This window comes from Pongo abelii, chromosome 6, assembly GCF_028885655.2.
Source record: "Pongo abelii isolate AG06213 chromosome 6, NHGRI_mPonAbe1-v2.0_pri, whole genome shotgun sequence".
Classification (NCBI taxonomy): Eukaryota; Metazoa; Chordata; class Mammalia; order Primates; family Hominidae; genus Pongo; species Pongo abelii.
Window position 1 is genome coordinate 148,488,197 of NC_071991.2, and position 27,475 is coordinate 148,515,671.

The window sequence follows — 27,475 nt, forward strand, 5'->3', positions numbered from 1 at the left end:
CTCAGGGTTAAATGGATTAAGGGCTGTGCAGGGTGTGCTTTGTTAAACAAAAGCTTGAAGGCAGCATGCTTCTTAGAGTCATCACCACTCCCTAATCTCAAACCACTCCCTAATCTCAAGCACCCAGAGACACAAAACACTGTGGAAGGCCGCAGGGACCTCTGCCTAGGAAAGCCAGGTTTTGTCCAAGGTTTCTCCCCATGTGATAGTCTGAAATATGGCCTCGTGGGAAGGGAAAGACCTGACTGCCCCTCAGCCCAACACCCGTAAAGGGTCTGTATTGAAGATTAGTAAACGAGGAAGGAACACCTCTTTGCAGTTGAGATAAGAGGAAGGCTTCTGTCTGCTGCTCGTCCCTAGGCAATGGAATGTCTCGGTGTAAAGCCAATTGTATATTCCATCTACTGAGATAGGGGAAAACCGCTTTAGGGCTGGAGGTGGGACATGCTGGCAGCAACACTGCTCCTTAAGGCATTGAGATGTTTATGTGTATGCACATCAAAAGCACAGCACTTTTTTACCTTGTTTATGATGCAGAGACATTTGTTCACGTGTTTACCTTCTGACCTTCTCTCCACTATTATCCTATTATCCTGCCACGCCCGATAATGATCAATAAATACTAAAGGAACTCAGAGGCACGTGAGGACGTGGATCCTCCCTATGCTGAACGCTGGTCCCCTGGGCCCATTTTTCTTTCTCTGTACTTTGTCTCTGTGTCTCTTTCTTTTCCTTTTTTTTTTTTTGAGACGGAGTCTCGCTCTGTCGCCCAGGCTGGAGTGCAGTGGCGCCATCTCAGCTCACTACAAGCTCCGCCTCCCGGGTTCGCCATTCTCCTGCCTCAGCCTCTAATAGCTGGGACTACAGGCGTGTGCCACCACGCGCGGCTAATTTTTTTTTTTTTTTTTTGTATTTTTTAGTAGAGATGGGATTTCATCATGTTAGCCAAGATGGTCTCGATCTCCTGACCTCGTGATCCACCCACCTCGGCCTCCCAAAGTGCTGGGATTACAGGCCTGAGTCACCGCGCCCGGCCTCTTTCTTTTCCAAGTCTCTCCTTCCACCTAACGAGAAACGCCCACAGGTGTGGAGGGGCAACCCACCCCTTCACGTGACAGATGTCCCAGCAGTTCTGACGCACCTAGGAGAGCGGGGTGGGTGGCAGGGCATATGTACGTGTTTTGAAAAAACTCCCAGTCGATTTTTGTTCATTCCTCCCCCAAAACCCGCGTTCTACACGCCCTTGAGACGACGGGACATCTACAGAGATCCTGGAGCCTTGGGAAAATGGCCCGAGGTCGGCGGCTGACGCGTTACTATGGATACTCCATAGCTTGTAGGGCCAGTCGGGGCACGCCTTTTTGACGTCACCCGGAGCCGACTGGAGCACCTGGCAAAAGGCAGGCCGACTTCCTGCTCGGCTCCGCCCAGAGCAGGGGGCGGGCGGGTAGGCGATTCTCTCCAATCACAGTTCCAAAAGGACGGGGCTGACAACATATCCTCCAATCACAGCTTGAAATGAGATTGATGTGTCTTTTCACCAATCACTGCCAAGGCGCGAGGGGGTTGTCGGGATGGGGGCGGGAGCCAACATGGAGCCCTCAGTGGGATGAGGGTGAAACTGCTATTGCCTGCTTCTGCTGTGTTCCCGCCTCAGCATGCTGGTGCATTTATTTCGGGTCGGGATTCGGGGTGGCCCATTCCCAGGCAGGCTGCTACCGCCCCTCCGCTTCCAGACATTCTCAGCTGTCAGGTAAAAAAGGAAAAACCTCAGCGCGGGCCATTGACCGGCCGGCAGGGCGGTGCCGGCCCACCGGGAGATGGAGTCCACGGGCTTGCGCGAGGCTTGCTGGGAGCTGTAGGCCAGGCCTACCGGGGTGGAATGTCACTCCGCGGGTGTTGGCCTCAATTATTTATAGTGACACTCCAGTCGCCAGCAGGAGGCTCCTGCGTCTGCAGCCGCGTGTCAGCCAGAAGGAGGGGACGCTCGGGGTCAGTGACCACGCCCAGTCAGCACTCCCGACCAGGGGTCGCCTTTCCTGGCCCTGGAGTTGATTGGGCGATTTGGACGAAAATTCTTATTACTATGAAGAGACATTTAATGTAGTGGTGCTTCCAGGATTCAAAGTGAGTCGAAGAAGAACTAGAGATGTTCAGCAGGGATAAAGAGCCAATCTAATAGGCCGGGCGCGGTGGCTCACTCCTGTAATCCCAGCACTTTGGGAGGCCAGGAGTTCGAGACCAGCTTGGCCAACATGGCAAAACCTCGTCTCTACTAAAAAATACAAAAATTTGCCGTGATTGGTGGCACGCGCCTGTAATTCCAGCTACTTCCAAGGCTGGGGCAGGAGAATCGCTTCAACCCGGGAGGCGGAGGTTGCAGTGAGCTGAGATCACGGCCACTGCACTCCAGCCCAGGTGATAGAGTGAGACTCTGTCTCAGGAAAAAAAAAAAAAAAAAGAGTCAATCTAATAACTTGTACATGTGTGTTTTTGGCAAAACACTCTACACAGGTTGGTCGAGAGAGAGACAGACAGACAGATGGGAAACAAACAAGGACCCTGAAACTACAACTCGAATGTAAATGCTTTATGAGAAGGGACTGATTCCTTTTCTTTTCTTTTCTTTTCTTTTTTTGAGACAGAGTCTTGCTCTGTCGCCCAGGCTGGAGTGCAGTGGCATGGTCTCGACTGACTGCAACCTCTGCCTCCTGGGTTCAAGCAATTCTCATGCTTCAGCCACCCAAGTAGCTGGGATGACAGATGTGCACCACACCCGGCTAATTTTTGTATTTTTAGTAGAGATGGGGTTTCATCATGTTGGTGGGCAGGCTGGTCTTGAACTCCTGACCTCGGGTGATCTGCCTGCCTCAGCATCCCAAAGTGCTGGGATTACAGGCATGAGCCACCTCACCTGGCCGTCCTTTGTAATCCTAGAGTGAATTACTTGGGGGCCAAACAGATAGAAGATTCCCAAGGGCAGATGGATGTGGTGTTGTGTCATTTGGGAAGCCCATCTGACTGATGGAGGGCAAGAGCTGGATCGAGCTGGAGCTGGAAGTCTTGGTGCTGGGAAGTAATCAACATGCTCTTGGCAACAACCAAGCCTTTCTTAGAGTCTTAGTTTGGAGACAATGCAAGAAGCTGGAAAAAGACCATGCTAAATTATTGAAAGGTTTAAAAACAGTTCTTAGGAAAGAGTAAGGGTGTTGATGTTATTTAAACCAGAGAGAAACCCAAGGAAAGACATCAAATAATATTCAAGTATATATGTGTTCATTAGTCAGTATTTTTCAATAGATTATGAAATGAATTTAGTTGGTCAGGACCATTTAAAAGTAAATATAGGCTGGGCGCGGTGGCTCACACCTGTAATCCCAGCACTTCGGGAGGCCAAGGCAGGTGATCACCTGAGGTCAGAAGTTCAAGACCAGCCTGGCCAACGTGGTGAAACCCCGTCTCTGCTAAAAATACAAAAATTAGCCAGGCATGGTTGCACGCGCCTGTAGTCCCAGCTACTCGGGAGGCTGAGGCAGGAGAATTGCTCAAACCCGGGAGGCAGAGGTTGCAGTGAGCCGAGATTGCACCATTGTGCTCCAGCGTGACAGAGCAAGACTCCATCTCAAATAAGTAAATAAATAAATAAATAAAAGTAAATGTAGGCCAGGCACAGTGGCTCACACCTGTAATCCCAGCACTTTGGGGGGCCAAGGCAGGCAGATCACTTGAGGTCAGGAGTTCAAGACCAGCCTGGCCATCATGGTGAAACCCCATACAAAAATTAGCCAGGTGCGTTGGCTTGCACCTGTAATCCCAGCACTTTGAGGGGCCAGGGCAGGCAGATCACTTGAGGTCAAGAGTTTGAGACCAGCCTAGCCAACATGGTGAAGCCCCGTCTGTACTAAAAATACAAAAATTAACCAGGCATGGTGGTGGGCGCCTGTAGTCCCAGCTACTTGGGAGGCTGAGGCAGGAGAATGGCTTGAACCTGGGAGGTGGAGGTTGCAGTCAGCCAAGATAGCGCCACTGCTCTCCAGCCTGGGCAACAGAGTGAGACCCTGTCTTGAAAAGAAAAGAAAAGAATCAGAATACATGTTAAGAATTAGAGAAAATATTATTTTCTGAAGCATTTCCATTTTGTGTAGCATGTATGCCTTCATTGTACTGGGTTGCAAGTAAGATATGTTTCTTGCTGTAGACCACAGTAAGTCTAAACATTTGCAAAACCCTGTAGTAGTTAGGTCAGATTGTCCTGCACCTCTAATGAGGGCATGCATGTGCTCAACAAACATAAACATTTGCGGAACATCTATTATGTACCGGAGTTCTGCCAGTGCTATCTAAGATATAATTTCCTGCCTTTCAGAAACACATGGCGTAATGGGAAAACTGGACAGTTACACAAGGCAGAAGGAGAGTAAGCGTCTCTATCTTTATGATAGAAACAAGAACACAGTGAAAAACAAGACATAAAAACCTGGCAGTTGGAATGGGGTGGGAGAAGGCCTCATGTTGGCAAAAGGCACAGGCCTTCCTGAAAGCAGGGGAAGGATGAGATGAAGACTGCAATTAGAAGGGTCTAGGGATGTGAAAGGCTGTGATGGTAAAGAGAAAAGCTCACACTATTCTTTTTTTAAAGCCTTTCCCCATCAGTAAACTCATCTAGATCTTCTAGATCTCACCATCCTCTCCTGGCTGGATAACTTCTGCTCCCTACAACCAGTCCTTTCTGCCTCCAGCCCATGCCTCTCTGCTATGATCTTTTTTTTTTCCAAGACAGAGTCTTGCTCTGTTGTCCAGGCTGGAGTACGGTAGCACGATCTTGGCTTGCAGCGACCTCCTTCTCCCAGGTTCAAGTGGTTCTCTGCCTCAGCCTTCCAAGTGGCTGGGACCACAGGCACACACCACCACATCCGGCTAATTTTTAGTAGAGACAGGGTTTCAACATGTTGATCTAGAACTCCTGGCCTCAAATGATCCACCTGCCTTAGCCTCCCAAAGTGTTGGGATTACAGGCGTGAGCCACTGCGCCCGGCCATGCTATGATCTTTAAAATGCAAACCTAATCTTGGCACACCTCAGCCTAAAAATCACCATGACCCTTATTGCCCCCCAAGTCCAGAAGCTTTATAAGAACTAGAAAACTGCCCCTCCCCCAAGTCTCATGTCTCTTTTCCCTTCTTGTAGGTCAGGCTTCAGTCATACCATTCCTGAAATTTCTCTCCCATCCTTTCTTACTGCAGACACCCACACTTGCTTTCCCTCTGCCTAGAGCTCTCCCCTTTACACTCCACCCCCACCTGAGCCTGGCCTGTTCCCCCTCAGGCCTCACCTAGAAGGCCTTTCCTGACTCCTTCTGAGGAGAAGGAGGAGCAGGGCTTCAAGCTGTTTTGTGCCTCTGATTTCCAGTTAACTGTGAGTCTCCCGCACTCAAGCATGACTGCTGTGAGGGGAGTTACTTCAGCTGTCATGTTCATCTCCATCCTCTCCATAACCCCGAGCAGAGCACCTGCACACAGTAGGTTCAAAATGTGTAGAATAGGCCAGGCGCGGTGGCTCATGCCTGTAATCCCAGCACTTTGGGAGGCTGAGGCGGGTGGATCATGAGGTCAGGAGTTCAAGACCAGCCTGGCCAATATAGCGAAACCCCATCTCTACTAAAAATACAAAAATTAGCTGGGCGTGGTGGCTCGTGCCTGTAGTCCCAGCTGCTCAGGAGGCTGAAGCAGGAGAATCTCTTGAACCCGGGAGGCAGAGGCTGCAATGAGCCGAGGTCGTGCCACTTCACTCCAGCCGGGGTGACGGAGTGAGACTCTGTCTCAAAAAAAAAAACAAAAACACAATGTCTAGAATAGTGGAATCGATGTTAGCATTTTATAGATGCGACAGCTGAAGGAAAGAGAAGGTAATTGGCCTATTCAAGATGACAAGATAAGTTATTAGAATTTTTATTTTTCTCTGTTTCCTCCTTCAGCTGTGGAGAGGGAGCATGTGTCATGGCGCCCCAGGCCAGGGAGGGGAGGTAGGGTAATGGGCCTGGGACATCAGAAGACATGGCACGCTGGCAGAGTAGAGCCAGCCTGGGTGCTGGAGTCAGACTTCAGACTTGGTTCCCTGCTCGTCCCAGTTCTGCTGCCTGGGGACAAGTTATTTCAGCTCTCTTAGCTCCACATGATTTTTTTCATCTGTCAGGTGAGAATAATGGTACCTCCCTCCCAGGGAGGTGAGGATCAAGGGAAGTAGCCCATTAGCTCCAGGAGGTGGGGCCATGTCTGCCCTGGTGGCTGCTGTGAGCAAGTCCAGTGCCGGGCACAGGAGCAGCTCTTTCCTCACCTCTCTGCACCGTGGTCCCTTGAACCCCCGGCCCCTTCCTGTCCAGGCAGTGTGTGGCCATCTAACGTGCCATCCAGTTCTTTAGGCTGTCATTCTGTCAGAGCCTGGAGTCGAGGCTTCGAGGGCCCTGGCTGGCTGGGTGTGGCCTGAGAGACGCCCAGGGGAATAAGACTTTTAAGACTAGATTTTGTGCTCAGCATCTCATTCCTCTGCAACTTTGCCCATGGACATGTCTTAGAAACTGAAGTTGCTTCAGAACAGCCCTGAGAAGGGCAGGGGCAAGGGCCTGAAAGAAGAGGAAGTACTGCTTCCAGAGGGCTCAGCCAGAGCCCCATGGGTGTGCTGGTCAGCTGGAGGGCAGTCGGAGCCTCGAGCCTTCCATGCCTCTCTCTCCTTACAGGTACTCTGATGGCTACCGCAGCTCCTCCCTCTTCTGGGCCGTGGCCCACCTCCGGTCCCAGCTCTGGGCCCACCTCCCTCGAGCCCCCTTAGCTCCCAGATGGAGCCCGTCTGCCTGGTGCTGGGTTGGGGGAGCCCTGCTAGGCCCCATGGTACTGAGTAAGCATCCCCACCTCTGCCTTGTGGCCCTGTGTGAGGCAGAAGAGGCCACTCCTGCCAGCTCCACACCCCATGTCGTGGGGTCTCGCTTTAACTGGAAGCTCTTCTGGCAGTTTCTGCGCCCCCACCTGCTGGTCCTGGGGGTAGCCGTCGTGGTGAGGCTTTCCCCACTTCTCCATCCTGGGGACAGGGCAGGACCCAGAGCTGCAAAGGGATGGCATTCCTGCCTCGCTGCCTCTCAGGGGAGAGCTCACGGGAGCAGTGAGGGCTAGCCAGGGGTCCAGGGGTGCCAGGAGCATCAACACTGGGTGGCTGGGTGGGCAGGGTTCCGTGGGGGCTGGAAGCCAGGGTTTGAACCTCTGAGAGGCACTGATGTGTCCACATGACCAGCCGCAACCTGGACAAGAGCAGGGCTCAGTAGTGGGAGAGGAAGGGCCAAGATCTGGCTGGGGATGGGGAGGCGTGTGGCTCCCCCACTCAAAACATTTGTCCCCTCTGTCTCCCCATTCCAGCTGGCCTTGGGTGCGGCACTAGTGAATGTACAGATCCCCCTGCTCCTGGGCCAGCTGGTAGAGATCGTGGCCAAGTACACGAGGGACCACGTGGGGAGTTTCATGACTGAGTCCCAGAATCTCAGCACCCACCTGCTTATCCTCTATGGTGTCCAGGTACAGCCAGGAGTGGGGCTGGGGGCCGCCGAGGAGCCACCCGAGGCATCCTTGAGTGCACTGGGCTCTTTCGCAGGGACTCCTGACCTTCGGGTACCTGGTGCTGCTGTCCCATGTTGGCGAGCGCATGGCTGTGGACATGCGGAGGGCCCTCTTCAGCTCCCTGCTTCGGTACTGCCAGCCGCAGGGTGCAGAGTTGGGGTGACTGATGGCCCGAGGGGTCTGGGGGTAGGGCCTTATCCTGAAGTAATGTCTCCCTCTTCTGCCTTCCTTGTTGGTCCATGTTCCATGCCAGACAAGACATCGCCTTCTTTGATGCCAATAAGACAGGGCAGCTGGTGAGCCGCTTGACAACTGACGTGCAGGAGTTTAAGTCATCCTTCAAGCTTGTCATCTCCCAGGTCAGTGGCCCAGTGGCCCCCACCACATCCACACACAAACTTTCCCATGTGGACTCACCAGGCCAACTCTGCCCGCCCCAGCCTTGATGTTGGGCTGACAGGCGCACGCTGCCTTGAGAAGCCCACTGCCTGGTGAGGGCATGAGTGAGGGACCATGGAAGTTCACGGAAGGAGAGTGTAGAGGCAGTGTCCGAGGTCAGGATGGGCTGCTTCTCCACTGCTCTGAAACCGAATCTTCCCTGGAAAGCCTTCCCAAGCACTCAGACAAGAGCCTTTCCTGGCAAGAGCAAAATCACTTCGCCTGCCTTGTCCCCAGAATGCCTGGATTGCTGACAAGCATTGAGCGTGCGCAGTGGCCTACCAAACACAGATGCCCTCCCGTTATCTGCCCACACTGACTCTGACTGCTGCATCATGCCACACACTGGCCTAGGTGGTCACTGGTGTGCCCCCATGCGGTTCTCTTTGTTCAGTTCCTAGAACAGAAAGAGAAGCAAGCCAGGATTTGTCTAGGGGAAGGATGCCACAGTTCATAGCATTCTGGCTCGGCTCCCTCAGGCCTGCTGCTCGCACTCCGACTGGCCAAGTTAGGGTTACGTACTGTGACCGATGGACTGCCACTGGGCCTCCCAGGGGCCAAGACCTGGGCCTTGGCCTTGGGAGTGCAGAGCTACAGCCAGCTGACCCTTGGAAGAGTCGTTCCTGTCATGGTGCGGACGCCGTAGCCTCCCGCCTTCCCTCCCACTCCTTAGGGGCTGCGAAGCTGCACCCAGGTGGCAGGCTGCCTGGTGTCCCTGTCCATGCTGTCTACACGCCTCACGCTGCTGCTGATGCTGGCCACACCGGCCCTGATGGGAGTGGGCACCCTGATGGGCTCAGGCCTCCGAAAATTGTCTCGCCAGTGTCAGGAGCAGGTACCGCCATTCCTGGCCATCCTCTTCACCCTCCCCACACTGTTTCTCTTTCCACTCCCTGGAACTCCTCCCTGTCCCCATCCTGGACTCCTTGTCCCGTTTCCTGGACTCCTTGCAGATCGCCAGGGCAATGGGTGTAGCAGACGAGGCCCTGGGCAACGTTCGGACTGTGCGTGCCTTCGCCATGGAGCAGCGGGAAGAGGAGTGAGTCCTGGGAGGGCGGAGCACAAAGCAGAGATGCCCCCCACACCCTGCCCACCCTTCGTGCCAGCCCAGCTGCCTCCTGAGTGCGCTGGTCTCTCTCACCAGGCGCTACGGAGCAGAGCTGGAAGCATGCCGCTGCCGGGCAGAGGAGCTGGGCCGCGGCATCGCCTTGTTCCAAGGGCTTTCCAACATCGCCTTCAACTGTGAGTGAGCCAGTTGGGGGCTGGAGGGGCCCTTGTGGGCTGGGGAGGAGCTGGGAGCAGCCAAGGCAGGCAAAGGCCCGCCCTCCATCTGCTGGCTGCCTGCATTTGCCTCGGGCCAGCTGCTAACTCTTGCAGGTAAAGGGAGGGTGCTGATGTCCCAACCCAGCTATGGGACGCCATGTGGAACGCTACAGGGCCACCCTCAAGGAGGCCATGGAGGTGTGCCCACCCCGACTTGCTCTTCCGAGGAGGAAGCCAAGGCTGGGACCAGTCATGCACCTCACCTGACTCTCCCAGTCAGCAGTGGCAGAGCAGGCCCAGGGCTGTTTCCTCTGCCCTGGCTTCGTCCTCCCTCACTTCCCCTCTCCTGCAGGCATGGTCTTGGGTACCCTATTTATTGGGGGCTCCCTTGTGGCCGGACAGCAGCTGACAGGGGGAGACCTCATGTCCTTCCTGGTGGCCTCCCAGACAGTACAAAGGTAAGTGGGGACCGTTCCCATCGCTACAGAGCCCCCTGCCGCCCTCCAGAGCCCTGCGGGCTAGGGGACACAGGTGCCAGCCTTCTCTGGGGGCTGACTGCTGTGCAGCTCCAGGCCTGCCCAGCTTCCCCAGGGATGCATGGCGGGGGGGAGAGAGCCCCTCAGGGCCCATAACAACCTTCCCGGCTGGGGCAGTGGCGCTGCAGCAGGCAGGTCCTTGTCATCTTCAGCCTTCCAAAGGACCCAGAAGTTTCCTTGACAGGCTTTTTAAAAATTTGTTTTAACTGTGGTAAAGTACACAAAACATAAAATGCAGCATTTTAACCATTTTGAAGTGTGCGGCTCATGGGCAGTGGGTGCACTCACATTGCTGTGCGGCTGTCGTCACCGTCTGTCTCCAGAACTCTTACCTGGCAGAGCAGAAACTAACCCCATGAAACTCGAATCCCCATTCACCCTCCCCCAGCCCCTGACACCCACCATTCTACTTTCTATCCTTATGATTTGACAACTCTAGGGACATCCTGTAAGTGGAGTCAGACTATATCCTTTTGTGACTGCATTTTGTCACTCCACATTGTGTCCTCAGCTTCCTCTGTGTTGCACCCTGTCCGAATTCCCTTCTGCTGCAGGCTGTGACATTCCATGCATGGAAGGACCATCCTTGACAGGCTTTGTGAGCTGCCCTTCCCCATGCCTGTCACTTCCAGGGATGACAAGCTGACCCCTGTCCCCACACACCCTACCCTTATAGCTTATTGCTTTGCATTGGTCCGAAACTACCCGCTCAGCTGAGCCTCTGGGGTGACCAGAGCTGATCGCCAGACAGCCCAAGGTGGGCCTCCCCGCTCCTATCTCTTTCCAAGCTAAACACAAGCAGTTCTACATAAATATGTTATGGTAAATAACGAGATAGTAAATATGCTGTAACGGATCATCAAAGGGTGAAGACCTGTCTCCACCAACTGTGCATCACCTCTGCCGCCCCATCCCTCCCCCACGAGCCCCCTGCTCTTCCTCCGGGGCCCCCACCCCATTCTGCTGAGGCATGTGTCCTCGCCCTGCTGCATGGTGTACCCCTGCGTGTGTGTCCGCCGGATCAGAACCCCTCACTGCAGGGTGTACTGTCCCAGGGAAGGGGAGGTGGATGGAGACAGGCTCCCATTTTCAGCCCCAAACCTGACATTCCACAGAGACGTTCCTCCCATCTCCGCAGCTGCATGGACACCCTCGTGGGCCCCATTTCTGCTCGATGCTCCCTAATCTGAGCACCTTTAGACCCTTTCTGGTCCTGGGCTCAGGCCTCCTGGGCAGCCTCGTCCCTCCTCCAGCCCAGGGAGCTGTTCTGTCGTGGCTTTGGAGTTCAGCTGCTCTCACTGTGATAGAGATGGGATCTTGGGGGGCTGAGAGCTGTTCTGTCGTGGCTTTGGAAATCATATGCTCTCACTGTGATAGAGATGGGGTCTTGCGGGGCTGGGAGCTGTTCTGTCATGGCTTTGGAGTTCAGATGCTCTCACTGTGATAGAGATGGGGTCTTGGGGGGCTGGGAGCTGTTCTGTCGTGGCTTTGGAGTTCAGCTGCTCTCACTGTGATAGAGATGGGGTCTTGGGGGGCTGGGAGCTGTTCTGTCGTGGCTTTGGAGTTCAGCTGCTCTCACTGTGATAGAGATGGGATCTTGGGGGGCTGAGAGCTGTTCTGTCGTGGCTTTGGAAATCATATGCTCTCACTGTGATAGAGATGGGGTCTTGGGGGGCTGGGAGCTGTTCTCTCGTGGCTTTGGAGTTCAGATGCTCTCACTGTGATAGAGATGGGGTCTTGGGAGGCTGGGAGCTGTTCTGTCGTGCTTTGGAGTTCAGCTGCTCTCACTGTGATAGAGATGGGGTCTTGCGGGGCTGGGAGCTGTTCTGTCATGGCTTTGGAGTTCAGATGCTCTCACTGTGATAGAGATGGGGTCTTGGGGGGCTGGGAGCTGTTCTGTCGTGGCTTTGGAGTTCAGATGCTCTCACTGTGATAGAGATGGGGTCTTGTGGGGGCTGGGAGCTGTTCTGTCGTGGCTTTGGAGTTCAGATGCTCTCACTGTGATAGAGATGGGGTCTTGGGAGGCTGGGAGCTGTTCTGTCGTGGCTTTGGAGTTCAGATGCTCTCACTGTGATAGAGATGGGGTCTTGGGGGGCTGGGAGCTGTTCTGTCGTGGCTTTGGAAATCATATGCTCTCACTGTGATAGAGATGGGGTCTTGGGAGGCTGGGAGCTGTTCTCTCGTGGCTTTGGAGTTCAGCTGCTCTCATTGTGATAGAGATGGGGTCTTGGGGAGCTGGGAGCTGTTCTGTCGTGGCTTTGGAGTTCAGATGCTCTCACTGATAGAGATGGGGTCTTGGGGGGCTGGGAGCTGTTCTCTCGTGGCTTTGGAGTTCAGATGCTCTCACTGTGATAGAGATGGGGTCTTGGGGGGCTGGGAGCTGTTCTGTCGTGGCTTTGGAGTTCAGATGCTCTCACTGTGATAGAGATGGGGTCTTGGGGGGCTGGGAGCTGTTCTGTCGTGGCTTTGGAGTTCAGATGCTCTCACTGTGATAGAGATGGGGTCTTGGGGGGCTGGGAGCTGTTCTATCGTGGCTTTGGAGTTCAGATGCTCTCAGTGTGATAGAGATGGGGTCTTGGGGGGCTGGGAGCTGTTCTGTCGTGGCTTTGGAATTCAGATGCTCTCACTGTGATAGAGATGGGGTCTTGCGGGGCTGGGAGCTGTTCTGTCATGGCTTTGGAATTCAGATGCTCTCACTGTGATAGAGATGGGGTCTTGGGGGGCTGGGAGCTGTTCTGTTGTGGCTTTGGAGTTCAGATGCTCTCACTGTGATAGAGATGGGGTCTTGGGGGGCTGCTTCCACCACTGCCTGCCCTGCTCAGTGCTGACCCACTTCCCTTGACCAGAGTTTTGGCCTCTCTGAACGGGACAGTCGTTTTAGTCCTGAGGGCCCATAAGAAGCCCAGTGGCAGCCGGGTGTGGTGGCGCACACCTGTAATCCCAGCACTTTGGGAGGCCGAGGTGGGCAGATCGTGAAGTTAAGAGATCGAGACCATCCTGGCCAACATGGTGAAACCCCGTCTCTACTAAAAATACAAAAATTAGCTGGGCGTGGTGGTAGTCCCAGCTACTCGGGAGGCTGAGGCAGGAGAATCGCTTGAACCTGGGAGGCAGAGGTTGCAGTGAGCTGAGATTGCGCCACTGCACTCCAGCCTGGCAACAGCAAGACTCCGTCTCAAGAAAAAAGGAAGCCCAGTGGCTCCCTTAATAAAATCACCCCTTAGCCCTCTGTGGTGGGCAGTGGTGGGACAGTCTCCCTGCGGGGAGAGTGGCTGCACTGTCCAGCCCCAACCCTCCCACTTCGGGACCCCCACTTCCCCTTTAGGGCCTGAGACTCTGACTTTACCTCCCACGGTACTGCTTAGCCATCCAGCAATTTTATGACACACACAAGAACCCCCAGGGGCTTGTCTGTGCTGTTTCGCTAGCTGCTCCTACAGCCACAGGCCCTAGACCCATCCTCTTGGGGGTCCTTCTAGCCCTGCCTATGTGGAGATTCTTTCCCACTCATCTTGGGGGGATTGGATTTGTTGCATAAAGCAGCTGGTGTGTTTCCCACTAGGTCCTGCCAGCTAAGCCAAGGGCCTATGCATTGGCGCTGGGGTCTAACAGAGAGAAGGCAGAGAGAGGGGAGTAGGATGGCCCGACCTACCTCAGGCAGCCTAACCTATGAGCCCATCCTGAGCACTCCTGATGGAGATGGGGAGGTGCCCAGACAGACAGCAAGTGGGGCCCAGCCGCCTCATCAGAATCAGGGCCAGGCTCCACCTGGAAACAGGCCCGTAGCCTACAGCCCACAGCCCCTGAGAGCAGGGTCATCGCACTCCAATGAGTCATGTGCATTTTGAATTACAGTTGCTGCCAAGCCCCTTTGCCAGGCCCTAATGTCTTCCAGATCTCTGGTGGAGAATGTTCCCCTGCTCATCAACAGATAGCTGGCTGGGCTGGCTCCTTCCTGCCTGGTGCCTCCCCCGGGTCCCTTTAGTAAGTGCTGACTGCGCTGAGTCCACTGGGACCTTTTCCTTTTGGGTTTCGAGGCTCCTTCCACTCACCCCCACCCTAGTGCTGGAAGAAGTGAGTCTGCAGCTGAAGGGTTGCTGGGGAGTCAGTCTTTCCTCTTCTTTAGGAGGGGACCAGGCATGAACACACTGTCACAGGTCAGCCAGGCCAGTCAGGGCCCAGTGACTCACCTTCCTCCTCAGCCTCCTGGCAGCCAGCCAGCCCTACCCCGGCCCTGCCGGGACAAAGGAGGCCACCCACTGTCTAGACAGATAACACCATGGGTATACTTACCTGCGGGGCAAGCTCATGAGAAAAGTTTTTTTCAGGGAATTTTGTTTTGGGGTCTCCCGAGAGTTCCCCTGTGGCCCAGTGTCTTCTGTTTTCTTCTTTCTCTAAAAAGATTTAACATCCCTTCTTCCACCTAAATGTCAGCTGAAGTCATTGCTTCCCCAAGAGTCTGCAGCATTAGATCTGCTCTCCCCTTGTGAGCCACACAGCCTTGATCTCTGTTCACGGTGGCGGCCTCTGCATCCTCAGGGCCGAGCAGGGAGTCCGTGGGTCAGCTGGGCTCCCTTCCTCGTGGGCTGATATCACCCCTGCATGTGTGCACAGGCCTCACCCTGCAGACCACAGGCCAGGGCAGTGGAGGACACCCACAGAGGCCTGTGCCTTCACTTCCATTTCCTCCTGGAGCACCCCCTCCCGGGGGCTTGGGCTGAGCTGAGGGACAGCTGTCATCCTCATCTGGCCAAGGAGGGAGCCAGGGCTCAGCGATCTGGTGTTGCTACGTCCCAGGGCTCCACGCCCCCATGGTACAGGAGCAGTCTCTGCATTTGGCCATAGGCCACCTGCTTCCTTGCTCCCCTACCCCACCGTGGCGTCCTTCCCCTCTCTGGCTCTTCTTGTTCTGCTCCAGCCTCTCTCCTTTTTCTGACAGGTCCATGGCCAACCTCTCTGTCCTGTTTGGTCAGGTGAGTGGCCGGTAGGGTGGAGGGCCTGGGATGTGGAGTTTGTGCCATGTGTGTGCCGCTGTGGGAGCTGCCTATTGACTGGGTGTGGGCGGGCAGAGGAGCTGGGGAGACCCCAGCCCAGAGCCACGGCCACTCCCTGGAGATGCTGTGGTCACCCCCACTCCTGCCTCCCTGCGGACTTTGGATCCCCTCCCACAGGTGGTCCGGGGGCTGAGTGCAGGCGCCCGGGTCTTTGAGTACATGGCCCTGAACCCCTGCATCCCGCTGTCTGGGGGCTGCTGTGTCCCCAAAGAGCAGCTGCGTGGCTCCGTTACATTTCAGAACGTCTGCTTCAGGTCAGCACGGGTGAGCAGGCGTGGGGATGGGTCCTTGGGCTGAGGATGAGGCGAGAGGATTTGGGGGTGGAGGTCTGGACTAATGCCCCCCATAGACAGGCCCTCTCAGAGGGCTACAGGGAGACTTCAGGAGGGACCCGGGCAACAAGGGCTGGGAGCCTGGTCTGACTGCGGGTCTCTCGGCTCCTCCCAGCTACCCCTGCCGCCCCGGCTTCGAGGTGCTGAAAGACTTCACCCTGACGCTGCCCCCTGGCAAGATCGTAGCCCTCGTGGGCCAGTCTGGGGGAGGTAAGGGGAGCCCACCACCTTCTCTTCACCCTCTGACTCTTCTCTAGCAGCCACTCAGAGCAAGGCCGGGAGCAGTGAGCCCCCAGTGCGGTCTCTTCCTCCACTGCCACAAGGGGCCTTCTTTCCTGGGACAATCCCCAGAATCCCTGGCCTCCCTCCCTCTCAACCCAATTCCCCAGGAAAGACCACCGTGGCTTCCCTGCTGGAGCGCTTCTACGACCCCACGGCAGGCGTGGTGATGCTGGACGGGCGGGACCTGCGCACCCTTGACCCCTCCTGGCTCCGGGGCCAGGTTGTCGGCTTCATCAGCCAGGTGCGGGGCCACATGGGCAGCCCTTGGCTCCCACTGCCTGTCCTCCCCTGGGCCGTGCCCCCTTAGTCCTCAGGTGCCTTTTCTTTCTTTCCCACCCTCATCCTTGCTGCTCTTGGGAGACCCCTGGCCTTCTTCACACGGCCTCAGCTGTCCTGTGGGTGTGGCATCCCTGTCCCGGGAGCAGCCACAGCTCTGCCTGGTCTCCCAGAGCAGGGATGCTTTGTCCCCATTTACAGCAGTCTACACAGATGGGGAATCCCTCAGATTCTCTGCAAATCCCATAGCATCCAGGTCTAGAGAAGCCTATGGTGGAGGTGCTGAGCTGCAGCTGTTCTCCCTCTGCTTGAGGTGGCACTGCCCAGCGAGGGTCCACCCTTCCCTTTGAGGGCCGTGAATGAAGAGGGTATGCCTGCTGTCCCGCCAGGGAGAGTGCCTGTGCAGAAGAAAGGCAAACGCAAGCCCCCAACTCCCAGCGCCCTGCCCTGCCAGCTCCTCCCACTCCCGCTCCTGGGGAGGGGTTCTGGGCCCTTGGTAGGAAGTCGACCTGTCCTTCCCTTTTGGGGGGCCACTCTGCGTCCCCACTTCACCTCTGACTTTGAACGTCTGATTCTTCAAGAGATCCTGATCTAATCCACCAGATAGACTGTCCCAATGTACATGGTGGCCCCCCGGTTTCTGGGGCAGAGAGAATGTTTCTGTGGACTCTGTCTCCATAACCCTCACCCACAGGAGCCCGTCCTGTTTGGGACGACCATCATGGAAAACATCCGCTTTGGGAAGCTGGAAGCTTCCGATGAAGAGGTGTACGCAGCCGCCCGGGAAGCCAATGCTCACGAGTTCATCACCAGCTTCCCCGAGGGCTACAACACCATCGTCGGTGGGTACTCGGGTCTTCCGGGAACCAGGTGGTGGGGCACTGGGACACAGGATTCCACAGGAGCAGTGAGCAGCCCAGTGGGACTGAGGGCAGCAGGGACAGCTGGGGAGAAAGACAGTTGTGTCAGGGAAGACCAGAAGCACAGCCAAAGGGGACAGAGTTGTTCTGTGGGGACAGGGGAGTCCAGGCCAATGTGGTTCAGAACCAGCAGACCAAGCAGGCTGCAGAGACAGGACGGGCTCTAGGAGGAGCTGGAGAATGCGACAGAAGGCATATGACAGGCCCCTGGCCAGGGACACAGTGATGCATGGTGTTTGGAGTCCTCACCGAGTCTAAAAGGCCGCTACTTCCCCAGACTCAACAGAAGAAACGGGGGGCTGCCTCCTCTCCACCGTCCATCCCCCTCTGGCTCCTGTTTCCTTCCTGTGCTTTTCATCTCTAAAGTCGTTTCTCCTCGTTAGAATCGGGGTGACTGGATGGGCCCCAGGAGAGGGCTCTGGTGGTTCTGAACTAGGAACACGCAGCCTGACACTGCAGGGCGTGCACCTTGGAGCTTGACATGCAGAGCTCCCAGGTCTTTTTCCAGCCTTCGGGGCCATGTTTCTCGGCCAGTGTCTTGGCTCTGTTGCACAGTGTTTCAGCACTTCTCAGGATACAGGGACACCTGGGCTTCTCGACGCTGGTCAGTCTGAGTCCAGCCTTCTGAGCTGTGGGGCCAGTGTCCCCAGCCCAGCCATCGTGTTCTAGATGGCTCCTCCAGCCGTGTTGATACACTGTCCAGATGCCAGCTGTCCTCACTGGGTGCTCTCCCACATCTCTTTTGGGTGGCACTTTCCTTGTGTCTCTGATCCTAGTACTTTCTGCTCATTTGGGCCTTCTTGGGGCTGTGTCCTTACTGACCTGTCACCCTGCTGTCACCTTGAGGTTCTTCTTGGCTCCCAGGCTGCCACTTGTGCTGTCCTCTGTGGGCTTCGAATTCCACCTCCCTGGAGTCACTGGACCCCAGAGCACATGTTTGGGTGCTGGATGTTCCCCACAGCCACAGAGACCCGGGAGCTGGGAAGGTGGCTTGGAACTGCAGGCACAGGACAGGGTGTGGGTCATCCTGGCCTGAGGCACTGCCATGGCTGGGGAGGGGCATTTGGCAACTCCCTTGGAGTGCACCAAGCCCTGCTGGCAGGTGTCATGCCACCCTCAGAGGCAGGGCAAGTGTGCACAGTGGCTGAGGGACCCAGAGGTGGGATGAGCCAGTGCAGGGGCAACCCAGAGGAGGAGTGTGCACAGTGTGGGGTGGGGGGTCAGAGGCAGGAGGAGGGTGCACAGTGCCGGGTGGGGGGTCAGAGGCAGGACGAGGGTGCACAGTGTGGGGTGGGGGGTCAGAGGCAGGACGAGGGTGCACAGTGTGGGGTGGGGGGTCAGAGGCAGGAGGAGGGTGCACAGTGCCGGGTGGGGGCTCAGAGGCAGGAGGAGGGTGCACAGTGCCGGGTGGGGGGTCAGAGGCAGGAGGAGGGTGCACAGTGCTGAGAGGGGCACTTAGAGGATCTTGATGGGCATTCAGGAAGGACCCTGTGCCCCTTTGTGGGCCACCGTCAAGTGCACAGCTTCAGGTTCCTGCCCTGCCCCTCCCTTCCCAGGTGAACGGGGCACTACCCTGTCTGGGGGCCAGAAGCAGCGCCTGGCCATTGCCCGAGCTCTTATCAAGCAGCCCACAGTGCTGATACTGGATGAAGCCACCAGCGCGCTGGACGCAGAGTCCGAGCGGGTCGTACAGGAGGCCCTGGACCGGGCCAGTGCAGGCCGCACGGTGCTGGTAATTGCCCACCGGCTCAGCACTGTCCGTGGGGCCCACCGCATCGTCGTCATGGCCGATGGCCGTGTCTGGGAGGTTAGTCGTCCTGGGGGCGTGGATCAGTGGGTTGAGGATGGCTTCATCACGGACAGTGGCATAATGCTGCAATGAGTTATATGAAGGTGTGGCCTGGCCCCAGGGCCTTGGGGGCTGTATTCTGGAAGCAGCGTCCCATGTAGAGTCAGGAGTTCCTGCATTCAGCCAAGCCCTGGCCTCTCAGGCCCTCAGTTTCTTCCTCTGTCCCCTGGGATAGTATTATTGCACCATCAGCTCCCAGGATCAAAAGGAAAAGTACTAGCCGGGTGCCTGTAATCCCAGCACTTGGGGAGGCCAAGGCAGAAGGATCTCTTAAGGCTAGCCTGGGCAGCATAGCGGGACCCTGTCTCTACAAAATACCAAAAAAAAAAAATTAGCCGGATGTGGTGGCATGCACCTGTACTCCCAGCTACTCTGGAGGCTGAGGCAGGAGGATTACTTGAGCCCCAGAGGTTGAGGCTGCAGTGAACAATGATTGTGCCATTGCACTCCAGCCTGGCATCAGAATGAGACCCTGTCTCAAAAAACAAAAAGGAAACATACTCAGAGTATGGTGCTGGGAGTGAGGAGCAGGGCTGGCTGCCCAGGGTATCAGGTGCAGAAGAAGCAGCGCCAAGGAACCTGTGCAGGGAGTCAGGAGTAGGACCTCAGAGGCTGTGTGGCGTTGGCTCACAGCCGCTCATTCAAGCCAAGGCTGAGGGGCTTGTGCAGGGAGACAGATCCTGAGTTGGAGCCTTGGGCTCTGTAAGGGGGACAGAGAGAATCATGTTCTTCCAAAATTCAGCTAAGTAGGGAAGTGGCAGTAACTACTGCAGCATGCCAGTGGTGGTTCCTTTCAGATTGGGCATTGGTTTCAGAGTGTCCCCAGAAGGGACATCGGCCTAAGTGACCATGGACCCAATGGCTGATAGAGAGGCTCAGCCCTCTGAGGGTTCTGAAGCCTGCATGCCTTGGAGCAACCATCCGCCCCTCCCTCCCGTCTTCCAGGCTGGGACACATGAAGAGCTCCTGAAGAAAGGCGGGCTGTACGCCGAGCTCATCCGCAGGCAGGCCCTGGATGCCCCGAGGACAGCGGCCCCACTGCCCAAAAAGCCAGAAGGCCCCAGGAACCACCAGCACAAGTCCTGAGAAGGGCCCCTTGAGGTGTGGTCGCTGCCAAGCATCAGTGTTAGGGCTGGGGCTCAGCCTGGGGGGAGCCTACTGGGGACTGAGCCCCCAGGAGGGCCAGCATGTGGAGAGTCGCTGCGGCTGCTCCTGCTCACAATAAAGCTGGGGCCGAGCGGCTGGCAGGGGAGGCCAATCCCTCCCTCCTCTCCCCAGTCCTGCCGGCTGCCTCCCTCCCACCAGAGTCTGCCAGAGTCATTGGGCTGCAATGGGCAGACACAGAGTTCCCCGAGACACCTCCACTCTGTTCTCCCTTTGCCCAGACCCCTCCAGACCTCTCAGAGACGTTCTGGCCAGTCTCCCCGCCCCACCCAGCAGCTTCAAGTTGGCCAGGCCTACAGTAGCTCCAGGGAGTTTTTAAAAATCAGGGTCTGGAAGTGGGCCTGGGAATTTAAACCTAAGCTCTTCCCACACCCTTGCTAGGACCTCACTTTCCTAGACTGGGGACTGACTCCCTCTCCTGTGTCGCCACTGCCTCGCTGGACCATAGGAGAAGGAGCCTATCCCCTGGCTCACCCTGGAACCCACAGTCCCCATCTTCCAAACAACCTCCCTCCCTTCTTCCTGCACAGTGAACACAGTCCTGATTTCTAGATTTCACCTCCCCTCCCCACTCCCAAGGGACACAGGCCTAACAGGGCCCAACACTTGGGGCGGGTAGGAGGGACGAGGCCACAATGGCCAGTTCCCACGCTGTCTTCCACCGGCCCTGCCCTGTGTGCCTGGAGTCTTTCACCCACTGAGATCGTGGACCAGCCTCCATCTACACCAAGAACACCCAGCTCTGAAGGAGATGGGAGGGGCTGATGCCCACCTGGAGCTCTCAGCTTCCTGCCCACAGTGCTGACGAGTACAGAGCTAAATGGAGCAGCTACTGCAGAATCCAGTACAGAATCGGTCCAGGAGGGCGCGGCTGTGGACAGGCCAGCCTCCCCAGCAGGTTCTGGGAGGCACACCTTGAAAGGGGAAGGCAGACATCCTGAGTGATGGGCGCCTGTGGCCCCGAGGCTGTGGATGAGGGGGCTAGGCTCCTGCTGGCTTCTGAGCCTACACAAGTAGGGCCTTGGCTGAACTGGCACCCCAGCAGGACCTTGTGTCCCTGCACTGCTGCAGATGCACCAGCCCTCCCCACCTTGGTGCCGCTGTCACTTCCTACTGGGATCCTTCCCCCCATCCAGCCACACCCAGGCTGTGGGACTACACGGTGCCCTGCTTCCCTGGGCAGGAGAAGAGGTGGTGCCTGCGGTGCACCTTCACAGCCAGGCAAGCATTCTGGATTTATCCTGTGTAAAGAAGGGTGGTACCCTCTTTCAGGGGTGTGGCGCAGTGCATTGATGGAGCAGCTGGTGCTGCTGGGAGGCCAGCCTGGAAGAGGCAGCAGCGGCTCAAGTTTGCATGCAGGAGCCAGAGTGGGACCCACAGGCTCTTATGGATATGGTTTAGAACTAGATGGTGCTTTGAGGACAAGCCATCCAAAAACCCCAGGCCCACATCCACCCTGATTTGATATCCCACTTCCTGACAGATCAGAGGCTGTGTCTTTAGGCAGTGGAGGCCCAGGAGCAGAGCCTGGGGCTGGTTCACAGCTAAACCCCTCCTTAGGGCAGTCCAGAGTAGGGCCTCAGCTTCTGGTGAGTCCACAAGCCCTGCCGGGGCCCTGCTTGTTGGCCTGACCCCTCCCTCGCCAGGCAGCCAGCCAAGGTGGCTCCTGCTTCACCCGCTCAGTCATCAGCCTCAGGCTGCCCAAAATGCCTCTGACACCAGATTTATATCTTCTGGGCGGCTTCTTCAAATCCAGCCCTTCACCCACCCCCTAGAGAAGCAGTGAAACCCCACAGCTAGTCCAGCTGGAAGAGCTAGACTGCAGGAGCCGTGCCGTCTTCCTAACCTCGCCTCAGCCTTAGCTCCACAGTGGAGAGCGGGAGCCTACCTGTGCTTGATGGTGAATGCCTGTTTTGAGAGTGTGAGTGGGATCATCTACAGTAAAATACTTGCAAAGCACGGCACTGTGGCTCTGGGGAGCTGGTACGCCTGTGCTATAACCATGGTACTCAGTCCTTCCAAAGTGTTTATTAATCAAGCACCTGTCATGTGCCATTGAACCCACGATGGGGAATGAGGACGGTCCCTGCCCCCATGAAGCTTGTGTCCTGTTGGGAGGACAGACAGGTGGCCCAGCAGTTGCAGCATGGTGTGTGCACACATTTGGCTGGTGGAACCATGTTTTTACCACTCATGGTCAAAAAAAGCCCACCGAAGTCCTGGGAGTTCACATCTGTGTGAAGATATGGCAACATTGTTTGTAATGGAAAGACTGGACACTCCCAGTGCTCATCAGTGGGGGAGTCATTAAATAAACTATGGTATGTGCACATAATGGGTGGTATGCAGCCCTTTGGAAAAATGTAGGTTTTCCAGGTCCTGGATATAGCAGTATAAGATGGGAAATCACAGAATACCCACGTTGTGCCTGAGATGGCAGGTGGGGCACCCGTGGTACCCGGGAGGGTGGCAGGTGGGGCACCCATGTTCTACCTGGGGTGGCAGGTGAGCCCATAACCATTGTAGAGGCCAACATCCTCAGAGGCCTGAGTGTGGGGAGGTAGGCTCTGACTCCCTAGGGAGAGAGGGACACTTAGGAAACAGACGGGCCCTGGAAGTGGGATGTGAAGAGTGCGCTGGCCATCCAGTGTAGGCTGAGATACTGGGGGCACAGAAAGAAGAGATCTGCCAATGCCAGTCTTCCAACCACTTCCCAGCTTGGCCAAGAGCCAGCTCTGGTATTCGTGAAGGAACAGATCCTGGGTGAAGCTAGAGGGAAGGCCGCAGAGGCAAAAGGACGGAGGAGCTAGGCCAGGGGTCAGCGACTGACCCTCGGGGCCAGTGTACAGGGGTTGCAACTGGGAGCCTAGGGGGCCCCAAGGCACTTCCAGGCCCAATCTACCTCTGGGCTTTCCTCAAGATCTCCCTGGGATCACTGCGGTTTCCTCCTGGCGCCTCTCATCTTGGACAGCCATGCCCCCCTCCATGCTGCACTAATGGCTCAGCCTGGGGCCCCAGGGACCTCCCCTACCCCCCAGACTGCTCTGTCGGCCCCCTTTCCCCCCTCACTGCTGAAACCCAATCCTTTGCAGCAGCGCCGGCTCAGCACCACCGGCTCAGCACCGCTCCGCAGCCCCTGCCTGCCACGGTCAGCTACGCCCCACCTGGTCTGCTGCGGAGTTCCCAGCCCAGTGCCTAGCCCAGTGGAGCCACAGCCTGTTCCTCGGGAAGGAACAGTGGGACCTGACCGGCCAGATCACCTCCAATCCCACCAGGGTAGTGCCTCCCTGCCTCCCTGCCTCCCAACCTTGCCTCTCTCCCACCCTCTCCTCTCCTCTCCTTGCCTGACCTCCTGAATCCTATCTTAGCCTCCTTAGCCCCCTGACTGACCCTCTCTCGCTTCTTCCAAGCCTCTGTAGCTGGCCCCCCTCCTGGGTTCTGGCCATGAAGCCCACCTCAGGCCCAGAGGAGGCCCGGCGGCCAGCCTCGGACATCCGCGTGTTCGCCAGCAACTGCTCGATGCACGGGCTGGGCCACGTCTTCGGGCCAGGCAGCCTGAGCCTGCGCCGGGGGATGTGGGCAGCGGCTGTGGTCTTGTCAGTGGCCACCTTCCTCTACCAGGTGGCTGAGAGGGTGCGCTACTACAGGGAGTTCCACCACCAGACTGCCCTGGATGAGCGAGAAAGCCACCGGCTCGTCTTCCCGGCTGTCACCCTGTGCAACATCAACCCGCTGCGCCGCTCGCGCCTAACGCCCAACGACCTGCACTGGGCTGGGTCTGCGCTGCTGGGCCTGGATCCCGCAGAGCACGCCGCCTTCCTGCGCACCCTGGGCAGGCCCCCTACACCGCCCGGCTTCATGCCCAGTCCCACCTTTGACATGGCGCAACTCTATGCCCGTGCTGGGCACTCCCTGGACGACATGCTGCTGGACTGTCGCTTCCGTGGCCAACCTTGTGGGCCTGAGAACTTCACCACGGTGAGCTGACCTCCCTACCTATCCTGCCAGGGACCCAGAGAGCCGACCAGTCCCTGCCCAGCACCCACAATCCCCTAGCCAGCGTAGGCTCCCCCAAAGCCAGGGGACCTCTTCCTTCCTAGCAGCCACGGACTCCCCACCCCCCAGTGCCACTCCGTGCAGCCCAGGAAGCTGTCCTCCTTGGGGCTTTCTCTGTCTCCCAGCCCGAGGGGAATGCGTGAGGCCACACTGACCCCGGCTGGCCCTAGGCCTGAGTCTGGCCCAGGCAGGCCCTGCTCCTGGGGCTGGTGGTCTTCCCTGGTGGGACCATTCTGGGGCAGAAGACCCCTATCTCTGCCAGGAGGTTGGAGGGGGCTTGCTTTCCCTCTGCCTTTTCAACATACTGCCAGCCCCGGAGGACAGCCACAGGGGCCCATTTCCTTTTCCCACAGTCCCCAGAGAAACACAGAAAAACCTGTAGGCTGTGCCCTGGGCTTTGGTGGGGATTGGCGGGATGGAGGAGCTGGGGTGATGGGCTCCCCAGAGCGTCCTGCAACATGTGCCCACGTGGAGTGTGGGGCTGGGGGCATTGAGTTGCGGGCTTCAGTATTCAAAGAATAAACACAAACATACCATGAGGTGGGGAGAGGTCCCATGACCATGTGCCTGCCTGGGGGAGATGGCCATCACCCTGTCTGCCCTCCCCAGATCTTCACCCGGATGGGAAAGTGCTACACATTTAACTCTGGCGCCGATGGGGCAGAGTTGCTCACCACTACTAGGGGTGGCATGGGCAATGGGCTGGACATCATGCTGGACGTGCAGCAGGAGGAATATCTACCTGTGTGGAGGGACAATGGTAGGGAGCACACAAATGAGGCTGGGGGAGGGCACGGATGGAGTGCAAAAGGCTAGGGGAAGGAGAGGAGGAGAGGAGGTGTCAGGGTGTTCCCCCAGAACCTGTGAAAGGGGCTGGGCTGGCTCATGGCAGTCCTGGGGAGAGGGGCTGCAGTGAGAGGTCTTGTCTGGTTGGGCAGGAGACCTGACCACACAGGTCAGGCCTCACAGTTCCCTCCCCGACAGAGGAGACCCTGTTTGAGGTGGGGATCCGAGTGCAGATCCACAGCCAGGAGGAGCCGCCCATCATCGATCAGCTGGGCTTGGGGGTGTCCCCGGGCTACCAGACCTTTGTTTCTTGCCAGCAGCAGCAGGTACCCTCCCGTGTGCCTCCACACCTACTACTTCAAGCCCACACCACCTTGGACCCTAAACCCTCAGCTCCTCAGACCTGTCTAGGGGCCTTTCCCCAGCTGGCCTCTCACGCTCTCCGGGAAGCCTCCTTAACCCTGTCCCCCCACAGCTGAGCTTCCTGCCACCGCCCTGGGGCGATTGCAGTTCAGCATCTCTGAACCCCAACTATGAGCCGGAGCCCTCTGATCCCCTGGGCTCCCCCAGCCCCAGCCCCAGCCCTCCCTATACCCTCATGGGGTGTCGCCTGGCCTGCGAAACCCGCTACGTGGCTCGGAAGTGCGGCTGCCGAATGGTGTACATGCCAGGTGAGGGGCTGGGGTCTTTGTCCTGTGGCAGGCAGGGCCCAGGGAGCTGAGGCTGCTTCTAAAGCCATCTCCCCGGCAGGCTGCTTCTAAAGCCATCTCCCCGGCACCCGCAGGCGACGCGCCAGTATGCAGCCCCCAGCAGTACAAGAACTGTGCACACCCGGCCATAGGTAAGGGCGAGCCTCCCCCACCTCCCGTCCGCCCCGCTTAGCCCGCGGGCGGCTGACGCTGCCCGGTGGCCCGCAGATGCCATGCTTCGCAAGGACTCCTGCGCCTGCCCCAACCCGTGCGCCAGCACGCGCTACGCCAAGGAGCTCTCCATGGTGCGGATCCCGAGCCGCGCCGCCGCGCGCTTCCTGGCCCGGAAGCTCAACCGCAGCGAGGCCTACATCGCGTGAGCTGCGCGGGGCGGGCGGGCTCCTCCGAGCCGGGGGCTCCCGACGGGGCGGAGCGGGGCAGGCCAGGCCGTAGCCCTCGTGCGCACAGCCCGGGCGGAGGCAGCCTCCGCAGCCTCACTGGCTCTGGGGCTCCGTGCTGGTTGCTTAACCTTTCTGGCCCTGGGGGATGCTGACGCCTCCTCCCAGGGGTCTGATTTTTTTCTTCCTTTCCTTTTATTTTTTAATCTTTACTTTTAAAAAATAGAGACGGCGGGGGGCGGGGGCGGGGACTCACTGTATTGCCGAGGCTGGTCTCACTCCTGGCCTCAAGATCCTCCCTCCTCATCCTCCCAAAGTGCAGGGAGTACAGGTGTGAGCCACCGTGCCCGGCCCCTCCCAGGGTTCTTGAAAGGGGTGAGAGAACCCACAGCTGCTTCTTGCCAGCAGTGGGCACCAGGCGGTGGCCAGCCCACAGTTGAGGCCACTCTTGTCCTCAGGGAGAACGTGCTGGCCCTGGACATCTTCTTTGAGGCCCTCAACTATGAGACCGTGGAGCAGAAGAAGGCCTATGAGATGTCGGAGCTGCTTGGTGTGTGTGCAGGGCCCCCAGGGCTGGGAGTTGTGGGCAGGCAGGTGGCTGTGAGTTGAAGGGTGACCCTGTCTCCACAGGTGACATTGGGGGCCAGATGGGGCTGTTCATCGGGGCCAGCCTGCTCACCATCCTCGAGATCCTAGACTACCTCTGTGAGGTGGGCCAAGGCCCCCACTGCGGGGGGTGGGAGGTGGGAATCAGGGCCCCTAGGATGAGGGGGAAGGCATGCACTGGCCACCTCCCATCCTCCTTGCCTCCAGGTGTTCCGAGACAAGGTCCTGGGATATTTTTGGAACCGACGGCACTCCCAAAGGCACTCCAGCACCAATCTGGTAACAGCCCCTCTTCTGGAGCCCCTGCCTGCTCCAAGGGTGCTAGGCCCCACCCCTGAAGCCTAGACCACCATCCCGCCCCAGCTGAGGAGAAACAGGCAGGAGGGTGTGCAGTGACCTTGACTGGTCCCTGGGAGGAGGACCACTCCCCACCTCTGACCCTCTCGTCCTCACACAGCTTCAGGAAGGGCTGGGCAGCCATCGAACCCAAGTTCCCCACCTCAGCCTGGGCCCCAGGTAACACATAATGGCTCCCTAAAATCAAGGGAGGGCAGGGGCAGGCACAGGACAGTGGGTGTGCCGGTTCCCACCCCAGCACTCTGCTCTGTTCCGAAGACCTCCCACCCCTCACTGTGCCGTCACCAAGACTCTCTCCGCCTCCCACCGCACCTGCTACCTTGTCACACAGCTCTAGACCTGCTGTCTGTGTCCTCGGAGCCCCGCCCTGACATCCTGGACATGCCTAGCCTGCACGTAGCTTTTCCGTCTTCACCCCAAATAAAGTCCTTATGCATCAGCCTCAGCTGTTTCTCTTACAGGGCAGAGAGTAGCTAAGCCAAGGTCAGCCCAACTTAGCCATCGGAAGTCTTCTGCCAGCCATCATCCAGCTGGACGTGGCTTCTGAAATGTGGAGCTGGGCCCTTGAACCCCCATGAATCTCTAGGGGAGAATGGTAGCAAGAGGTTATCAGTCATTTGCACCTCAGTGTGAGTGAGTTTAGCCGACTGACATCTTAGAGAGAAGGGAGGACAGGTATCCTCCAAGCCCAGGGTTAGGTGTGAGGTGCAGAATCACAGTCAGCAATAAAGGTATAACTGGCAGAAAACTCTGCCCAGAGCCCAGCAAGAAAAGGCAGGGAGAAGACGGGGCAACTCCACTTTCAAGAACACCTGTGTCCTGCCTTACATCCTGACTCCTTTCCCACATTTGGGACGAAGTGCGGCAC

The 27,475-nt window shown here is 57.4% G+C and overlaps 2 protein-coding genes across 6 annotated transcripts; both read left to right on the plus strand.

Annotated features, from left to right (window-relative positions):
- The first annotated feature begins 1,551 nt into the window (after positions 1–1,551).
- ABCB8 (ATP binding cassette subfamily B member 8) lies at positions 1,552–21,723 on the plus strand. 4 transcript variants are annotated; one of them, NM_001131117.1, is given in 16 exon segments: positions 1,583–1,753; positions 6,734–7,046; positions 7,404–7,559; positions 7,636–7,730; positions 7,855–7,960; positions 8,713–8,874; positions 8,993–9,078; positions 9,184–9,281; positions 9,655–9,760; positions 14,778–14,811; positions 15,010–15,146; positions 15,340–15,434; positions 15,614–15,747; positions 16,477–16,624; positions 18,259–18,509; positions 19,497–21,723. In NM_001131117.1, coding segments are annotated over 16 exon segments (2,157 nt in total). In that variant the 5' UTR covers positions 1,583–1,658; the 3' UTR covers positions 19,638–21,723.
- On the plus strand, positions 21,714–27,066 carry ASIC3 (acid sensing ion channel subunit 3). 2 transcript variants are annotated; one of them, XM_063726201.1, is made up of 13 exons: positions 21,714–22,036; positions 22,808–22,991; positions 23,126–23,693; positions 24,381–24,531; positions 24,756–24,883; positions 25,033–25,228; positions 25,342–25,398; positions 25,475–25,622; positions 26,103–26,194; positions 26,275–26,354; positions 26,458–26,529; positions 26,708–26,766; positions 26,866–27,066. In XM_063726201.1, the coding sequence occupies exons 3-13, from the start codon at positions 23,160–23,162 to the stop codon at positions 26,942–26,944; spliced, it is 1,596 nt and encodes a 531-aa protein (XP_063582271.1). In that variant the 5' UTR covers positions 21,714–22,036; positions 22,808–22,991; positions 23,126–23,159; the 3' UTR covers positions 26,945–27,066. The 2 variants fall into 2 exon arrangements, with proteins under 2 accessions (XP_063582271.1, XP_054415955.1); XM_054559980.2 differs by having other exon boundaries at positions 21,714–22,991.
- The last annotated feature ends 409 nt before the right edge of the window (positions 27,067–27,475 follow it).

Excerpts from the sequence above, each read along its gene's own strand:
- ABCB8 (XM_054558806.2), top strand. The coding sequence starts at position 1,659 with ATGCTGGTGCATTTATTTCGGGTCGGGATTCGGGGTGGCCCATTCCCA. Across the intron at positions 8,875-8,992 it reads CTCGCCAGTGTCAGGAGCAG|ATCGCCAGGGCAATGGGTGT; the intron begins GTACCGCCATTC and ends GACTCCTTGCAG. Across the intron at positions 9,282-9,654 it reads TTCCAACATCGCCTTCAACT|GCATGGTCTTGGGTACCCTA; the intron begins GTGAGTGAGCCA and ends CCTCTCCTGCAG.
- ASIC3 (XM_054559980.2), top strand. The coding sequence starts at position 23,160 with ATGAAGCCCACCTCAGGCCCAGAGGAGGCCCGGCGGCCAGCCTCGGAC. Across the intron at positions 25,229-25,341 it reads CCGAATGGTGTACATGCCAG|GCGACGCGCCAGTATGCAGC; the intron begins GTGAGGGGCTGG and ends CGGCACCCGCAG. Across the intron at positions 26,355-26,457 it reads TCCTAGACTACCTCTGTGAG|GTGTTCCGAGACAAGGTCCT; the intron begins GTGGGCCAAGGC and ends CCTTGCCTCCAG.